Raw genomic sequence first — 15,543 nt, 5'->3', positions numbered from 1 at the left:
AACTCGATTGTTAATCACACTAGCATAACTGTTTTATTTTGGTCTGTTGCCAAGTTATCACTGAAGTTAATAAACACAAAAACCTCAACATACATGACACATACAGGGGGAAGACTTGATTAGGAGCACCTGTAGAGAGATTGCTTATATCCACAAATCATCACACCAAGTGCTTTAGGGATAAAATCCAGATCCCCACAGCCCTGACCAAGATAAAAAAATTTTTTTTTAAATGCTTCATTTGTTATAGAGAGAATCTCAGGGAATTAATGTAATGTTTAAAGTGAATGAAGATCCTGCAAATCCCTTTTCATGCATATGCCATCCAGTACACTTTGACCTCATATCAGTTATTTATTTCAGATTAAACGCCCCTCTGATTTGACACCAATCACTTTGCAGCAATTTTGTGATTTTCTCCAAACTGATTCTCCCTGACAAAGATCAATTTCACACTCTGTAGGATCTTTTATTTTTTACTCTGCCTTTGCCTCTCGACAAACAGTTTTTCCAAGGAGACCTCGCCCTGAATATATCTGAATAAATATTTCTCAATGGGGATTTTTATTTATTTATTTTTTTAACTATATTAAGAATTATTGGCTTTTAGGCAAACAAACATTTTTAACCAACAAATTCATAAATGCAGAGGTGGTAAAAATATAAAAAATCTAAAATTTGTGAATATCTTTATAGTTTTTCATTTTAACTCTCAAATTTACTCAAATGTACTACATGTGATTTGGACACATTCAGCCACAAGGGTTTTAGTAAAGTCAAGGGTGCATCCAGTGTTCTCTCATATCCTCAGGGAGCTTTGCATACATTAGCATTTATTGGCATTAGCACCCTGGAGCAAGTTTGGGTTTCCTCATTCAAGTGAAGGAAAAATATAATGCAAACTAATTCAAAAGACATTCTATAAAACTGACTCCATCGTTTTGGTAACAGTTTGGGGAAGAACTGCAAAAGACAGGTGTCCCAATACTTTTGTCCATATAGTGTATAACAGTAGAAAAAAATAAATGACTGTGCTAACAGTGGAATTAGCATTAAAGTATTGAACAGGGTGTACAGACATATTGCTATCGGGGCCAGAGAAAAGTTGGTGTAATACACTTTCTGAAAACTGTTTTCCAGTATTTAACAGTATATTCTGGAATCTTCCCTGAAAATGTATTAAATAATCAAAAAAAAATTGGACAGTTAAACAATTATTTTAATACGTTTCAACACAAAGCAGCAACACAACCACAGCAAAATCACTCCAAAAACTCAGAAACCCAAACAAATCAAACATCACACAATGCTGCAAAAGAAGTAAAAAACACAAATAATAATAATAATAAAATATTAAAACTTTTTAAAACACTGTATGAAAAAGTAAAATTTAACATTAGGTAATTGAGGTAGATAAAAAAAAAAAAAACAACTTCCAACTCAACATTCTTTCTGATCTGAATACTGAACATGAACATTGAGGAGAATGTATATTTTTTTTCTGTTCTTTTTATTTATTTATTTTTTATTTATTTTTTTTTTTATAAAAGTTGAACATGTTCCCTGATCACTCTTATCTTTTTTCCAAAGCCAATCATTGAACTGTCATAGTGCAAGATGGACAAACGACTGTTTCAAGTTGGCAAGGCTTTGTAAAACAACGTGATTAATTTAGTTACATTTATATATTTATATATATATATATATATATATATATATATATATATATTTTTTTTTTACTTCATTACTCCCCCCCCCCCCCCCCCATTACTACAGACATTACCAATCCATGTTCCTGTTATGTAGTAGATGCAACCGGTTCTGCTAATACATCTACAAGTTTAATCTCCATCTCAATCACACTGTGACGTCTTTTGATATTTGTACTTTCAACTGATCCAGGGCCATGTTCTACTTAAAAAAAAAATAAAAAAAAAAAAAATAAAAAAAAGTAAAAAAAAAAAAAAGAAGTTACATTCTCCCCTGGAACAGATGTGGTCAAAGCTCACGAATTACTTGCCTTCCGCATGGTATTGAGTAGCTGCTTGGCAGCTGCTCGATGAACCTCAGCCTCTATGTTGCTGGTGGAGGTGCTGGGCAGGACATGGGTGATGCCGTAGAAGGGTATGGCCAGCCCTGACACCACCACCTTGTAGGTGAAATACAGGAGACCGTCTGAGCCTGTGTGGTCGTATCTCACATTGTAGAGCGGCATGCCGAGCCCGTGAAGCTCACACAGCCAACGCAGCTGGTACACCGAGTCATGTAACGGCTCCTCCTTGCTCAACGGCAACATTCTGCTCATCACCTTTGAGGTCGGATATCCATCTGCCCGCGAGATGATTTGCGAGTCAAGGAGAGCGGCTGGAGAAGGTTTAGGGTTTTGGCTGAGCTGAAAGCGTGGAGGTGTTAAACAATTTATGGCCATTGGTTTCAGACCGGGAGGGATGAGAGGATTCTCTTTGCCATGCTCCTCGTGTCTGGGTTTGCCGTTCCCAGGTGACCATCGGACGCAGATGCTCATGCCACACAGGTCCTTTAAGGCTGAGAAAAAGAGAAAAGAATGGGGTTGAGTATGGAACCTGCCGCTATTTTTAGCTACGATACTAAAACACTGGAGAGGATACACACTTTAAAGTGGGTCAAGTCTCAATGGAGTAAAACCTTCAGGTTTTATAGAGCATGCATATATTTTTTTATATGTATATTTGAAGCTATGATCCAGTCAACCTCAGTAAAAGGGATATTTTCATCAAAGAAAATACGAACATAATATTGGAGTGATATAGGAGACTTAATCAGCCATTACTGCTCTGATGTTTTTAAGATCTGTGCGTGTTTACGCCTCAGCATCCTAGCTGCGTCTCAGCGTAGCTGTGCTGACTCCGCCCACAAAAGTTTCACTTCTGTCTAATCTCCGCTGCAACTGTTCTAAACTAGGCTAAGGCCACACATCAAAGTATCGCAGGCAAAACCAATTAAAGTCAATATGAATCTGAATAATTCCTGTCATCCTGTTATACTATTCAGTGATTTATGTTCGGATTCTGATTGCTCTTTGCTAGGCCTTAATTATTTTCCCACCTCTGCTGTGTCATGATGTGGAACGGCGGCTTTCTTGATTTGCATCAGATTAGCATAAATTAGCATTAAGATCGTCAGCGGAGGATCTGCTCAGCGTGGCGTTTGAGAGACGTGCGCTGCAGGCACCCTGCTCTCCGCGGCGCGACGTGACGAGCCAAACCGTCAGCCTGATGCTGCCATGAAAACCTCCTGCGTTTCACGCGGCGCCCGTTCGCTCGAAGCTCCCACCCCATCCGATGATTGTATGTTTGAGTTGTAAACCGACACCTGAATCAGACACCAGCTCAAACGGGCTGAAAACTTGAGCTTGGAGAATAAGAAATGTGTTTATTTCTTGATCAAACTGTAAATCAGAAGTGTTCTATAACCATGAGTATAAGCTCATTATCAGATGGTGAGAAAAGATCAGAAAATGTGTTCGTAAACTAGAAGTTGGAAACAAAGTGGAGGTGCTACAAATGTCCTCGCATAAAAGGAGAGGGATGGATGGATATCCATGCCAGGTGGAAATTCACCAATAGAAACCAACCGCAAACTTGCACCGGAATAACTAAACTATTCGTTGTTTAATAAATATTAATTCAATAATAAACGCAAACCCCAATAATAAGTTCAACGCTGTAGCATTTTTGCACACTGGTCCCATGTTCTGTGACCCAGATATCCAGAGCACAAATTGCACTGCTGCCCTGTCCTCTGGCAGTCACCACCGATCTCACACATCAGTTCAACAAATCAAACAAGCAAAATAACCCAGTCCCTAGTATCCCAGAATACACAGCATGTTAGGTTCACTTCCTGAGGTTCGACTCATGCTCTTAATCAAACTGCAGGTGGTCTCAAAACGGCTTGTTTGATTCCACCAGCCTAATTATAGTGTATGTAAAAAGTGCGCCTTGTGAATTTTAGTATTGGATTTATATGCATTACATATACAGACTTCGGCTTGCGGAAAAATTACGAGTTTGGGCCTACCGCACATCAGGAAAAAGAAATTAAAAAAAAGGGTTGTCTTGAATAGCCAATAAAGTACATTTCACCGAGCCTCCATATTCTTCCTTCACAGTCACATGTACACATTTAATCACCAATTAAAATTCACTAAGAAATTGGTACACTACTGTTTCTGTATATACACTGCACAGGAATGTTTTTTTTATCCTTCACTAAAATGGCTGTCAAAAGCCTGTCAACACCTAGTCTTTTTTTTTGTTTTTAAGAGAAACATGCATGTGCCTTTTGTTTCTATGCAACAAACTAGGCCATTAAATGGTATGAAGATTTACCAAAACAAATATATACATGTACAGATGTTCCACTTTACTTTCATTAATAATAAATAAATAAATAAAAATCCTTTTTTAGCATGAATAACAGCTTTACACACTTTTCACATCTGGACAGTTCATTTCTCCAAACATTAAGCTGAAATATTTTGCACAGGCCGCTTGCAAAACTTTCCAAAAGTGTTCTTTATTAGTTGGAGATTTCTTTCTAATCTTAAATAGGATTTAGGGGCAGTGACTGGGCAGGCTGTTCCATGAAGGACAACACTCCAGCTGACTGTTTGCTCTTTGAATATTGCTTGGTACTGTATGCTTTGGATCATAGTATGTATGTATGGTGAAATCACAATTATCTGCAGTTAAGATAAATTGCATGGTAATGGAACAGTAAACATTTTGGTTCAGGATTCCTTTCACCTGGAATAAGTCTCCAACCTTATCTGCTCCAAAACAACCGCAAACCATTAAGCTTCAACCTCCATGTTTGACTTTGGGGGTTGATGCAGTCTGCCAACATCATCCCCACCAGAGGTGGTTTAAAAGTGCTTTGAGTCTCTAGCAATTAATAAATCTACACTGGTACGCTAGATAACAAACTTAATATAAATCAGACTATAACTTGAATTTTTAAAAAGCAAATTTGGAAAGTGCTAATTTAAGTGTTTCAGGAAGAGGTAGGTCTTCAACCGTCGCTTGAAGATAGCCAGGGACTCCACTGTTCAGGCATCTAAGGGAAATTAATTTCACCACGAAGACTTGAAGTTTACTTACCTCTCATTCTGAGAGAAGGTGGTACCAGTCGAGCAGTGCTGGAGGATCTTAGACAGAGTGTGCTGGTCCATTTTTGGTCTTGTAGGCGAGCATCAGAGTTTTGAATCTGATACGTGCAACTACTGGAAGCCAGTGGAGGGAACAGCAGTGGAATGGTGTGGGAGAACTTTAGGTTAAACACGAGTCACGCACCTGCGCTTTGGATCATTTTTCATTGGACGAATAGCGTTCAGAGGTCGACCTACCAGCAGCAAGTTGCAGTAGTCCAGATTTGAAATGACAAGAGACTGAACAAACACCTGAGCAGCCTGTGCATACAGAAATGGTTGAATCCTTCAGCTGTTGTAGAGAAGACAAGAACGAGACACATTAGCAACATGTGAGGAGAAGCACAGTTGACTGTCCATAGTTACTCCAAGGTTGTGAGCAGTGGCTGAAGGGGAGAGCAGAGAGTTATGAAGAGTTATTCTGAGATCCTGACCTGGAGAATCACCTGGGATGACCAGCATTTCGGTTTTGCTTGGGTTAAGATTCAGAATGAGATCCATGACGATATGCTTTAAATAGGTTGGAATAGAAGATCTCGAGTGGCCTGCTAGAGAGATCTGACCTCAACCCTAGTGAGCAACTTTGGGACGAATTGGAATGCTGACTTCAACCCAGGCCTCCTCGCCTTTACTAACATGAATGAGCAGAAATCTCCACAAGCAAAAATGTTGTTTTTTCCCCACTGTGTATCCCAAACTAAATTTTTCAGCAAAATGGCTGCATTTTTTGTTTCTGTATGTCTTCAGCTCCTGTCATTCAGCTTAAAACACATGATAATTTTACTTTACTTCCTAAACAAGTGGGCACCCAAGTAGTCTGGTTCACATTTATAGGAATCATGACATGGTTTCAAGATCCCATTCACAAATTCAGACCACTGCCTAAAGTCGTCTTTGGTTCAGTACACAGAAAATCATGCTTCCTTACACATTACCAAAATTACACACTAGGTGGCAGCACCATCAATATTAAAGTCAAAAGTCTACTTATAAAGCACCTTTTATAAAAAGCCATTAACAAAGTGCTCTACAAATCAAAAGTACTCAACAAGAGCATTCACAACCAAGTATCAACATACACAAAAACTGAAACATAACATACCATTAGGACATTTTTGAAATTTTTTGTTAAAAAAGGTTTTAAACAAAGATTTAAAAGTAGCCAAATTAAAGCTGACCTCATATCTAAAAACAAAATAATCCACAGTTTTGAAAACAGCCACAGCAAAATCCACAGCACAGATTTTGAAAGTTTTCTTGAATATATTTTTATTTTCTTTGTTTATTTTTTGGGAGGCCGTGTTCATATCTCAGAAAATTCGTAAGTCGGAGTTCGTAGATCAGGGGCTGACTGTAATCATTGGGGAAAGACACTGGTTTTATGACGGAGTTGATCCGTTTTTCTAAAGTAAGGTTGCAATAACAATGCTCCCAAATTCCTTATACAGGGTTTTATGGATAGAGCCAAGGTAAGTGTTAATAGGGTTAATGAAGGCAAATGAAATAATTAGGAAGTTTAATGCCAGCCATTTTTATTTTTTTTTACAGTTTTCGAGCGGCTTACGTCATTTTCCTGTGTCTTGAAGGACCAGAGATGTTTGGGCACTGAATGTCAGATGATGATTTTTCAATCACATTTCACATTAGCTGAAAATCAGTCTTTTCTATAAACAGAGTCGTGCGGTTGTATTGCTACGTGTCAAGGTTTTCAGGTCACACTGATGCTGGTATTATACACTCAGTTGCTTTGCACCATGTCTAACATTATATTATATATATATATATATATATATATATATACACACATACATACATACATACATGGTGCAAATTGTCTCTAATTGAACACTTTGATGATTCTAAACCTGTGTGTTACCACTGCATATGTTTAAAATTTATAAGCCACATATAGCTTTCTTGGCTCTCAGTTATTTGCTATAATGGCATGTAAAAAAGGATGCAAGTATATGTATATGCATGTACATGCATTTTCTATGTAACTCAACCGAATATCCGCATCATGCGATTCTAAACTGAATCAACATAGATGAAAAGTGTACATGCAATAAGGTTGATGAATTTAATTTAAAGAAGCTGTATGTGAATTTATATACTGTATGTAGTATATGTAGTAGGGCTGTAACAGTACACAGTCGTACAGAAATCTTTATATATAGGGCAATCAACCAATGCAATCCTTTTTACGTGCGGAACAGTTAAAATCCCTCAGAGTTCCCTCAGGAACGTATTAAGTGGCGGACTGCAAGTTTGTTTAAGGAAACAAAACAAAAAAAGAAACTAACTAAAAAAAAGGATTTCCTGTATATTCTTTAGAGAACTGTGTATCCACTTTCTATATTCTTCTGAGTGCATTTCAGTAAACATTTTATAGATATGGCTTTGAATGATTTCTGGGTCCTGGTCTGAAGTATGTAGGATCAAAGAGACACAGAGTGTATCCCAAACACCCTCAACTCTACATCCTTCAGCATGTAAACCAGAAATCAGTTAAATGTATATTTATTTATAATCATGTTTGTGCTAAACTGATCTAAAGCATGTTTTTCTGAAATAAATTATTTCGTTGCAAAACTAGTCAACATCAAAACAGTAGTGAACCAAAGTGTATTTAATCGCTGCATATTGTCTGAAAAGTAAAGACTCGGATCTCAGGTTAAATTAAAAAAAAAAGCTAATTAATCATTATTTCAGTAAATAATTGGTACAAATGAAATATTTGGAATCAATATAAGGGGCTATATGTCTTGCTTTATGGGCCGCCTGAGAAAGATCGGGAAAGTATAGAAAATCCTTCAGGCTAAAACATTAATATTTGTTTTAATGATAGATAATATTTTGTGTGTGTGTCTTCAGAAGGAAAAACTAAGAAGCAAAAAAAAAGAAAGCATGGATGTGCCATATAAGAACTTGAAAGCAAGTGAAGCAGAAACCCGGGATCAATTAGAGCAGGGGTCACCAACCTTTTGAAACTGAGAGCTACTTCCTGGGTACCTATTAATGTGAAGGGCTACCAGTTTGATACACACAAGTCGAAATGTCCCACAAGTTCTAAAATAACGCATTTGCTCAATTTACCTTTAATTATATGTTATTGTTAATGATTATTGATATTCATCTATATTTGGTCATCTATATTTTAATAGTCATTTTCAAATCCACACCAATGCAAGTGTGATTTAAATAAAAATAGCAACAAAAAAAATGTGATGCAGCCCATTGGTAAGTGGCGCTATGATGAGCTATTTAAAAAAAAAAAAAAAAAAAAAAAGGCCTACGGGTGACTCATGTGGGCCTTGTGAGCACCATGTTGGTGACCCCTGAATTAGAGCATAAGAATGCTCCCCTGTTCTAGACCACATTTCCCAGCTTACCTGCGACTAACACTTTCTTGGCCATGGAGGCAGTATAGTGGGAGGAGTAGAGCACAAGCGCAATGACGTCTTTTTCGTTAGGCCCGGTGGTCCTTATGGTGACGCCCTCCACTCCGTCAGCGATTTGCCGCAGCACCGTCAGCAGCTCCTTGCTCTTTGTGTTCGAAGGCAGATTGCTAAGACACAGCTGCCTCTTCTCCGTGCTTCTCTTGACAGCGAGCTTGAAGCCACCCTGGAGTGGGTACATGTTTAGAGCCCGGATGGCGGTGGTCATGCTAGCCACATCTCCGTATTTGGCGTAGGCAAAGCCTCGGTTCTGCCCGCTGAAGTTCATCATGAGGCGGAACTCGTACAGCGGAGCCACACTCTGGAACAGTGGGATCAGCTCATCCTCGAATACATCCCGTGGGATCTGACTTATAAAGACTTCACAGCCTGGACCCGGCACTGGACCAGTCCATCCTGGCAGATGAGGAAGAAGAAAAGCGTTAGAAAAAAAAAAAAGCTAGCAAATGCCATTCTTAAAAAAAAACTAAAACGCGATATAACTTTTAAAAATAGCAATCCACAGGTCAACATGTATAGGAAGCCTATCGAAGGAACACTGGGCATGAGGCAGGATTCAAAGAGCACCACATATGCAGGCATTCAAGAAAATTTACCGAAACATGCAAAACCCTGCAAGCTTAAGACCGACCAAGGACATCTGAATCTGTAAAATGACAATCACCCCCCGAAAAAGTTAATAAAATACATCAGTAGCAAATTCTGTGCATTTCTATGCAATAATGATATAGCAGATTTGTTACCATGATACTGGCACCCACAAACACTCAGACATACAAAAACACACATGTGGAGTGAAAGCTGTATTCACAATTCATGTGTGCAGTGTGAAAAACAGTGCAGATTATATAAATTGTGCGAGTGCATTTAAGACACAGACATTACCCAGACACGCGTGTACACAATTGAGAAAAATTGTAATGTGACAGGATTATTCATTATTTTCACAACAAGCTCTCTGTTAAGCAGTACGTTAATATTCAAGGCATTACACTAAACACGAGGTTGATTCATGCCTTATCTCCTATTAGATTTACAAAGACTACGATTCTGCAGTTACGTGACAATCCTTAGTATTTAATGCAACTCAACATACAACTAGTCCTTAGTTGGTTTTGTAAGAACATAGTAACACACAATAACTCAATGCCACTTAATAGATTTTAATTTCTGCAGCATAACAGTGATGAATTCCTAAAGACAAAAAATTATATAAAGTGATTTTTTATGTAAAATGTCAAAATTAACGAAAGTTAAACTCAATATGTGGCTTTCGCTTTTTTAAAGGTACACTTTTATAAATAAAAACCTGGAATTAGGGTTTCATATCATTAAAATAAGCAAAATGTCAAATTTAAAAAGAGGTTTTTTTTGTAATCTGATTAATCGATAATTTAAAAAAAAAATAAAATCGTTATTTGACCCCTAATGGGAGAAGCTGAAAAAAATAAGTTGCAGCCCTGTCTGTAAGCATTATTTAGACAGCAAACAGTTAACGGCTAGAGTTTTATTTATGAGGGAACGACCTGCCCAATCAGCGCACCCAATTACTATTAAACTACTCTAGGATAAACAGGATCACACAGTCAAAAAGAACTGTATAACTACTAAAACACAACCTTTGGCCAGTTTTACCAGACCAAGTATTTCAGCTGAATGTTTGGAAAAATGTACTGCCCACATCCCAAGAGCATGTTATGCTGTTCTTCATGCTAAGAGAGGATTTCTTTCTATGAAAATGAAGTTGATATGTAAATTTATTATTTGGTTTGTCAAAGTAAATACTGTAAAAATTAATTGACCTAGTTTGTTGTATATAAACATGCATGTTCCTTTTAAAACAATAATACTAGGTGTTTTGAAACTAATTTACTAGCAGATGTACCCAAAATACATGTATTGCATAACATACCATATATGTAAAGTCTCCCCTTTTACCCTTCCTGTGTTAACCTACATTATTAGGTTTAGTCCAACTTTATTGTCCCTATTAGAGTACAACCGCAAAAACATTTACTGCAATTAGCACACACTCTTATCCAGAGCAAATTATAAAAGTGCAATAAACCAATAAAATGCAGCCTTAATCAGATCAGTAGTGCAAATAGCAAAGAAAGGGAATGCTGAGGTTATAGTTATAGAACATTGTATAGGTAAAAGTAAATTGTATAATGCATCTCCTTAGTGCAAATGGCATTAAATAAGAATCAAGGTGAAGCAGGTGGAGGCAGATGTTACAGAATGATGCATGCTAGAGATATGAATCTCCATAACTTTCTGCCGATGAAATTTGCATCTCGATTCATAGTCAATTATATGATTAGGGCCGAAACTATTGAATAAATTAAGTAATTTGAATACAAAAAAAAAAAAAAAACCCCAAGGCAAATAATTTTGTTTATTTTATTTAACTACACATGGAGCATTAAGTTTCCCCACAAACCATTACTACTGATGCACCACCCACTAAACCCTGGAGTGCTCTGGACAGGTAAACACACGCTGCAGAATGAAAAATGGAGGAACGTGGAGAAAACAGCTAGGGGCAAGGAGAAAAATCAGGCCAAAGAAAACGACAGAAAGTTTTCAAATTTTAGAATAATTTTAAACTAAAAAGATAAAAAGACAACACAGTGCAAAGCGTTTATCTTTTTAGAGTAATTTAAAATAGATATTTTTTTTATTATTTATATATTTGTATTTATGTAATATGGCAATTAAATGCACAAAATAGGTTTAGTTTTCACAGATATTCTTGAATGCAATTTTAGCAATAAGAATGTACTTGTTCATTTTAAGAGACCCGTCGTATTTTCTCTTGCATATTTAGTATTGTTCTTTAATAAAGAAAAGGTGCTTCTTATCTGATTAATCGATTAATTAATAAAACAATCGGATGAAAACTTGTTTACTAAAATAATCAATAGCTTCAGCCCTACACACGAACCATTACAGATACTGTACATATGAAGCAGCTACTGATGCGATGGGCTACGATTTACCCCTATTACAATGCAGTGAGATCCAATTTGATTAAACACAATGCAATGGAGAAAATATGATGCAATGCAGTTTTTTAAATGATAGATACAGTAATCCCCTGCTTTACCGTGGTTTTAATCTCATGCCCCCAGTTTATCACAGAATTGCATTTTCCACATAACCAATTTGTTTCGCTGATTTGCCTGGTCTCTAGCGGATAACACGATAGACCAGACCAGGCCAGTTTTATGTTGAAATAATGACATTTCTAAATAAAAATATAATTACTGTATTCTTGTAAGTTTTCTGTGTGTTTAAAGTGTGTGAAAGAATAATTTACAGCTTAAACAATATGAAAAAAGCATTTTTTGGGGTGGGGTCCTTTTATCGCGGGCAGTTTTGGAACGTAACAGGGGGATTACTGTAGTTTGCTTTTATTTCTTTTGTTCAGACAGACAGCACTCCTTTGTAGTTAAAAAAAACAAAACAAAAACAAAAAAATAATATATATATTAAATTAAACCATACTTTATTTTCCTGTTCTGTCTCCAGGAAGATGCAGCTCTACCTCTGCCATGTAATCTATATTCTATATGACTCTCCGCACACTCCTTACTCGCCGTAGTGTTGTGATAAGTCATATTCATGTAGCAGCAGTGGTGCTGAGAGAACGCACTTAAAAAACAGTTTAACGAGAAGAACTCAAAATATTGGTTACAAATTATTACCGAAAACCGTGAATCTAATCATCCCTAATCCATACAGTATAATGCAGGAGATACATACTGCAATACGAGTGCCAATCTAATGTGAATGTGTAAAAAATCTAAATAAATAAGTTTTCATTCCAGAATTTATTTGGCTGAAGAAAAAAAAAGTGTTCTTGATACTTTATAAAGCCCACTGTTGTAGTACAGTGTAATGTAGTACAGTGTTAAATATGGGGCCTAGAGACAGTGAAGCAGATTCAGAAGGAGCTTCACAATTCCAAGTGTATTAAGAACAGAAACACAAAAACAGTCAAGTGTGTGTCTCAGAGTCATTTGTCAGTCAAAGTCAACGGACATTGACTTTCTATAGCACTTCTAACAATGGACATTGTCTCAAAGCAGCTTCACAGAATTTAAGAGTTAATGTGAGCAATGTGTGTTTCTCCCTGATGAGCAGCTATGTCGACTGTGGCAAGAAAAAACTCCCTTGTTATGAGGAAGAAACCTTGAGAAGAACCAGAATCAAAAGGGGAACCCATCCTCATTTGGGTGATAAAAAGGGTTTTAGTATTATTCAAGATTTACACAATCAAGCTAAAAATGTCAGACATTACAGATTTTAACAAGTGAACAATTTAACAGATTTAATTTCTTTTTTTTGGGAGGGGGGGGGGGGTGCTATTCAGTCATTAAACCCTCCAGATTCAGATTGAATTCTTTCATAGCTAGTGTTTCTCCCTTGCTTCTGCCTATTAGAATATTCTCACAGAGCTGAATCTCATGACGGTACTTCCTAACGAGTTCAGACATACTAATAAGGTTTGTTAAGGTGCTAATGAGTTGAATCAGGTGTGTTAATCAACCAGGAGACGCTCAAGCGAATTAAAGGAGATCTGCAGAACCAGTCATTTGGAGAGGAAAAAAAAACAAAAAAACAAACCCTACTCTTTTCAATTAAATTAAAAGCTAATTACTTGCAGGTATGAGGGAGCTGAGTGGACTTCTAGAGCCATGCATGGTCTTTCCTTCCTTCAGCATGGGGAAGGAATTTTCTAGATAACGATTCAGGGTTACTTTGAGGAACTTTTAAAATAGAATTGGTAGCTTGAATTTTGGAGCTTTTAGAACTTAGGGTTATGTAAAATGGATTTATAAAGTATGTACAGGGGGAAAAATAACTCCAATGCGCACTAGTTTATCATTTCACACATACCTGGAGGAGGAGCACCATATCTGCGCTGTCCATTAATCTGTGTTAAGGTGATTTTAGTCTCCTGAAGCCACCTCTCCAGAGACTTGATTCTCTGCTGATTCACCATCTGCATGCACAAATCAAACCAGGAGAAAAAAACTTTAAAAGAACCTTAGCGATGCGCAAAAGTTGCGGAAAAGCTGTTTTAAAATAAATCAATAAAATTCGACAGATTGAATCCATGCTCGAGAGAATTTTCAAAGCCTTTGGGTACATGTTTTTTTCCCTCTAATGTTTGCACAACATTAATTATATTGCATTTAAAATAATAAGCAAACAAACGCTCCAAACTCGCAATAGTGAATCAGTCTGCTGTGTACTTAATGAGCAATTACCTGTAACATGTCTAGCCCCTTTTTTTTTTTTTTTTTTTTTTGGTCCAGTTTTCCAAAAGGGTAATTAGAGCAAACACTAACCTGTAATAGTGGTTTGTATTTTTTTTCTCTCTCTGCAATTTATCCAGCAAACAGCTGCAGGGGAGAGGAGGGGCAACACGGGCGGGGTTTGAAGGAGATCTCAAATTTCTGCTCACAAATGAGAAGCGGCCAGTCTCCCCAAGCCAGGGTTCATTGGTCGGTCAGGTCATTTTGAGTCAAATTGATGGCAGTCCTGGACTTTTAACTGGAGATCATCACTGTGGTAGAGATTTTGCTTTTTGCTTTAATCAACAATGAAATCCTCATTGCACATGCATCAATGTATAATAATGCTCTATGACACCTGACTCAAGTCTCTGTTACATTTCTTAAATAGCAAAAAAATTATATAATAATAATAATAATAAAACAACAATAAACAAACAAATTCATTAACTAACACACACGTTGGAAATCCATTTTCCGTAAAATTTAAACTTGTGACAGGTTACATGAATTTAATGAAATTATCTCATTACAATGGCACCTATCACAGGGTGAGAAATGAGGCAGCATGTGAACAGTCAGTTTTTGAAGTTGATGTTAAATATAGGATCAAAACAGCTTTGAAAAGAGCCAAATTAAATCCTCTAAATGAGTAGGTCAAAGCATTATATTCAACATATTTATATTTTCAGTTTATGGCAGATGCCCTAATCCAGAGTAATTTACAATAGGGCCCAGCATTTGCAATTTAGTGGTGTTGGGATTTCAACTCACCTTTCTGATCAGAAATCCAACATCATAACCACTAAGCTACCCCTGGCAGGTGCTGTGGGGTTTTCCTGGTTTACCTAACAAAAGTGGTCCAAGGAAAGCGAATGGATGACAAGAGTGTATCGCTTTTCTAGGGAAGACATGGCACCAGGATATAGTATGGAAAAAAGGCAACTTGGAGAAAGAAGAAATTAGCCAGATCTTATTCTGATCAGGTAACTGCATGAGGTGATGGACAAACAGTCTCATCCATGGAGGCCCTACCTCACAACTTATAGGACTTGAAGGATCTACTGCTGCTGTCTTAGGGTCAGATGCCACAGAACAGGTCTTGAGGCGTCCTAAAGGGAAATATAGTATTTTAATTAGAGGATTATTTTATTCATAAACTAGTTTTGAATGAATCACCAGCCCACATTCAGATTGTTTTTAAAAGGTGGATGTCAACCAGAAAACCCTGTGGAAATCCACATGAAGACATGCTCACCATCAAACCTAGAACTCCAGAGCTGTGAAAAATTAACACTATCCATTCACCCATTATACAAATCAATCAAGTGCCATGATTAGCAGTGTGTTGGTCAGTCATCTTATTGGAGCCATTACGGCTCTCTTTTTCCCTGAACCCTCTTATGTTTGGAAAACCAAACTAGGTACACTGCATTAAAATGTTGATTTGAGTTTATTTTGGTCATTATATTAATGCAACTTTTTCATTTTGACAAAGATCTTTTCATCTTTGTTTATGAGGTAAATATGAACAAGGATGAAGTCTTGTGGGGGGAGTGGTAGCTCAGTGGTTAAGGTGCTGGATTTGTAA

The 15,543-nt window shown here is 37.1% G+C and overlaps 1 protein-coding gene across 3 annotated transcripts; it reads right to left on the bottom strand.

Moving 5' to 3' along the window:
• Nucleotides 1-1,956: 1,956 nt before the first annotated feature.
• Nucleotides 1,957-14,234, bottom strand: dnd1 (DND microRNA-mediated repression inhibitor 1). Of its 3 annotated transcripts, none has more exons than XM_083547364.1 (4): nucleotides 13,926-14,234; nucleotides 13,552-13,657; nucleotides 8,581-9,042; nucleotides 1,957-2,544 (listed from the first exon to the last, which is right to left on the bottom strand). In XM_083547364.1, the coding sequence occupies exons 1-4, from the start codon at nucleotides 13,932-13,934 to the stop codon at nucleotides 2,006-2,008; spliced, it is 1,116 nt and encodes a 371-aa protein (XP_083403490.1). In that variant the 5' UTR covers nucleotides 13,935-14,234; the 3' UTR covers nucleotides 1,957-2,005. The 3 variants fall into 3 exon arrangements, with proteins under 3 accessions (XP_083403490.1, XP_083403492.1, XP_083403491.1); XM_083547366.1 differs by having other exon boundaries at nucleotides 13,933-14,204; XM_083547365.1 differs by having other exon boundaries at nucleotides 14,007-14,204.
• Nucleotides 14,235-15,543: the final 1,309 nt, after the last annotated feature.

Source organism: Silurus aristotelis, assembly GCF_946808225.1.
Source record: "Silurus aristotelis genome assembly, chromosome: 7".
Lineage (NCBI taxonomy): Eukaryota > Metazoa > Chordata > Actinopteri > Siluriformes > Siluridae > Silurus > Silurus aristotelis.
Note: the sequence above shows the minus strand (reverse complement) of the source record. Positions and strands in the feature narration are given on the sequence as shown.

Coding starts and splice junctions, on each gene's coding strand:
- dnd1 (XM_083547364.1), bottom strand. Junction 9,043..13,551: donor ATATGGTGCTCCTCCTCCAG/GTATGTGTGAAA, acceptor CTCATCTGCCAG/GATGGACTGGTCCAGTGCCG. Junction 2,545..8,580: donor CAAGAAAGTGTTAGTCGCAG/GTAAGCTGGGAA, acceptor TCTTTTTCTCAG/CCTTAAAGGACCTGTGTGGC.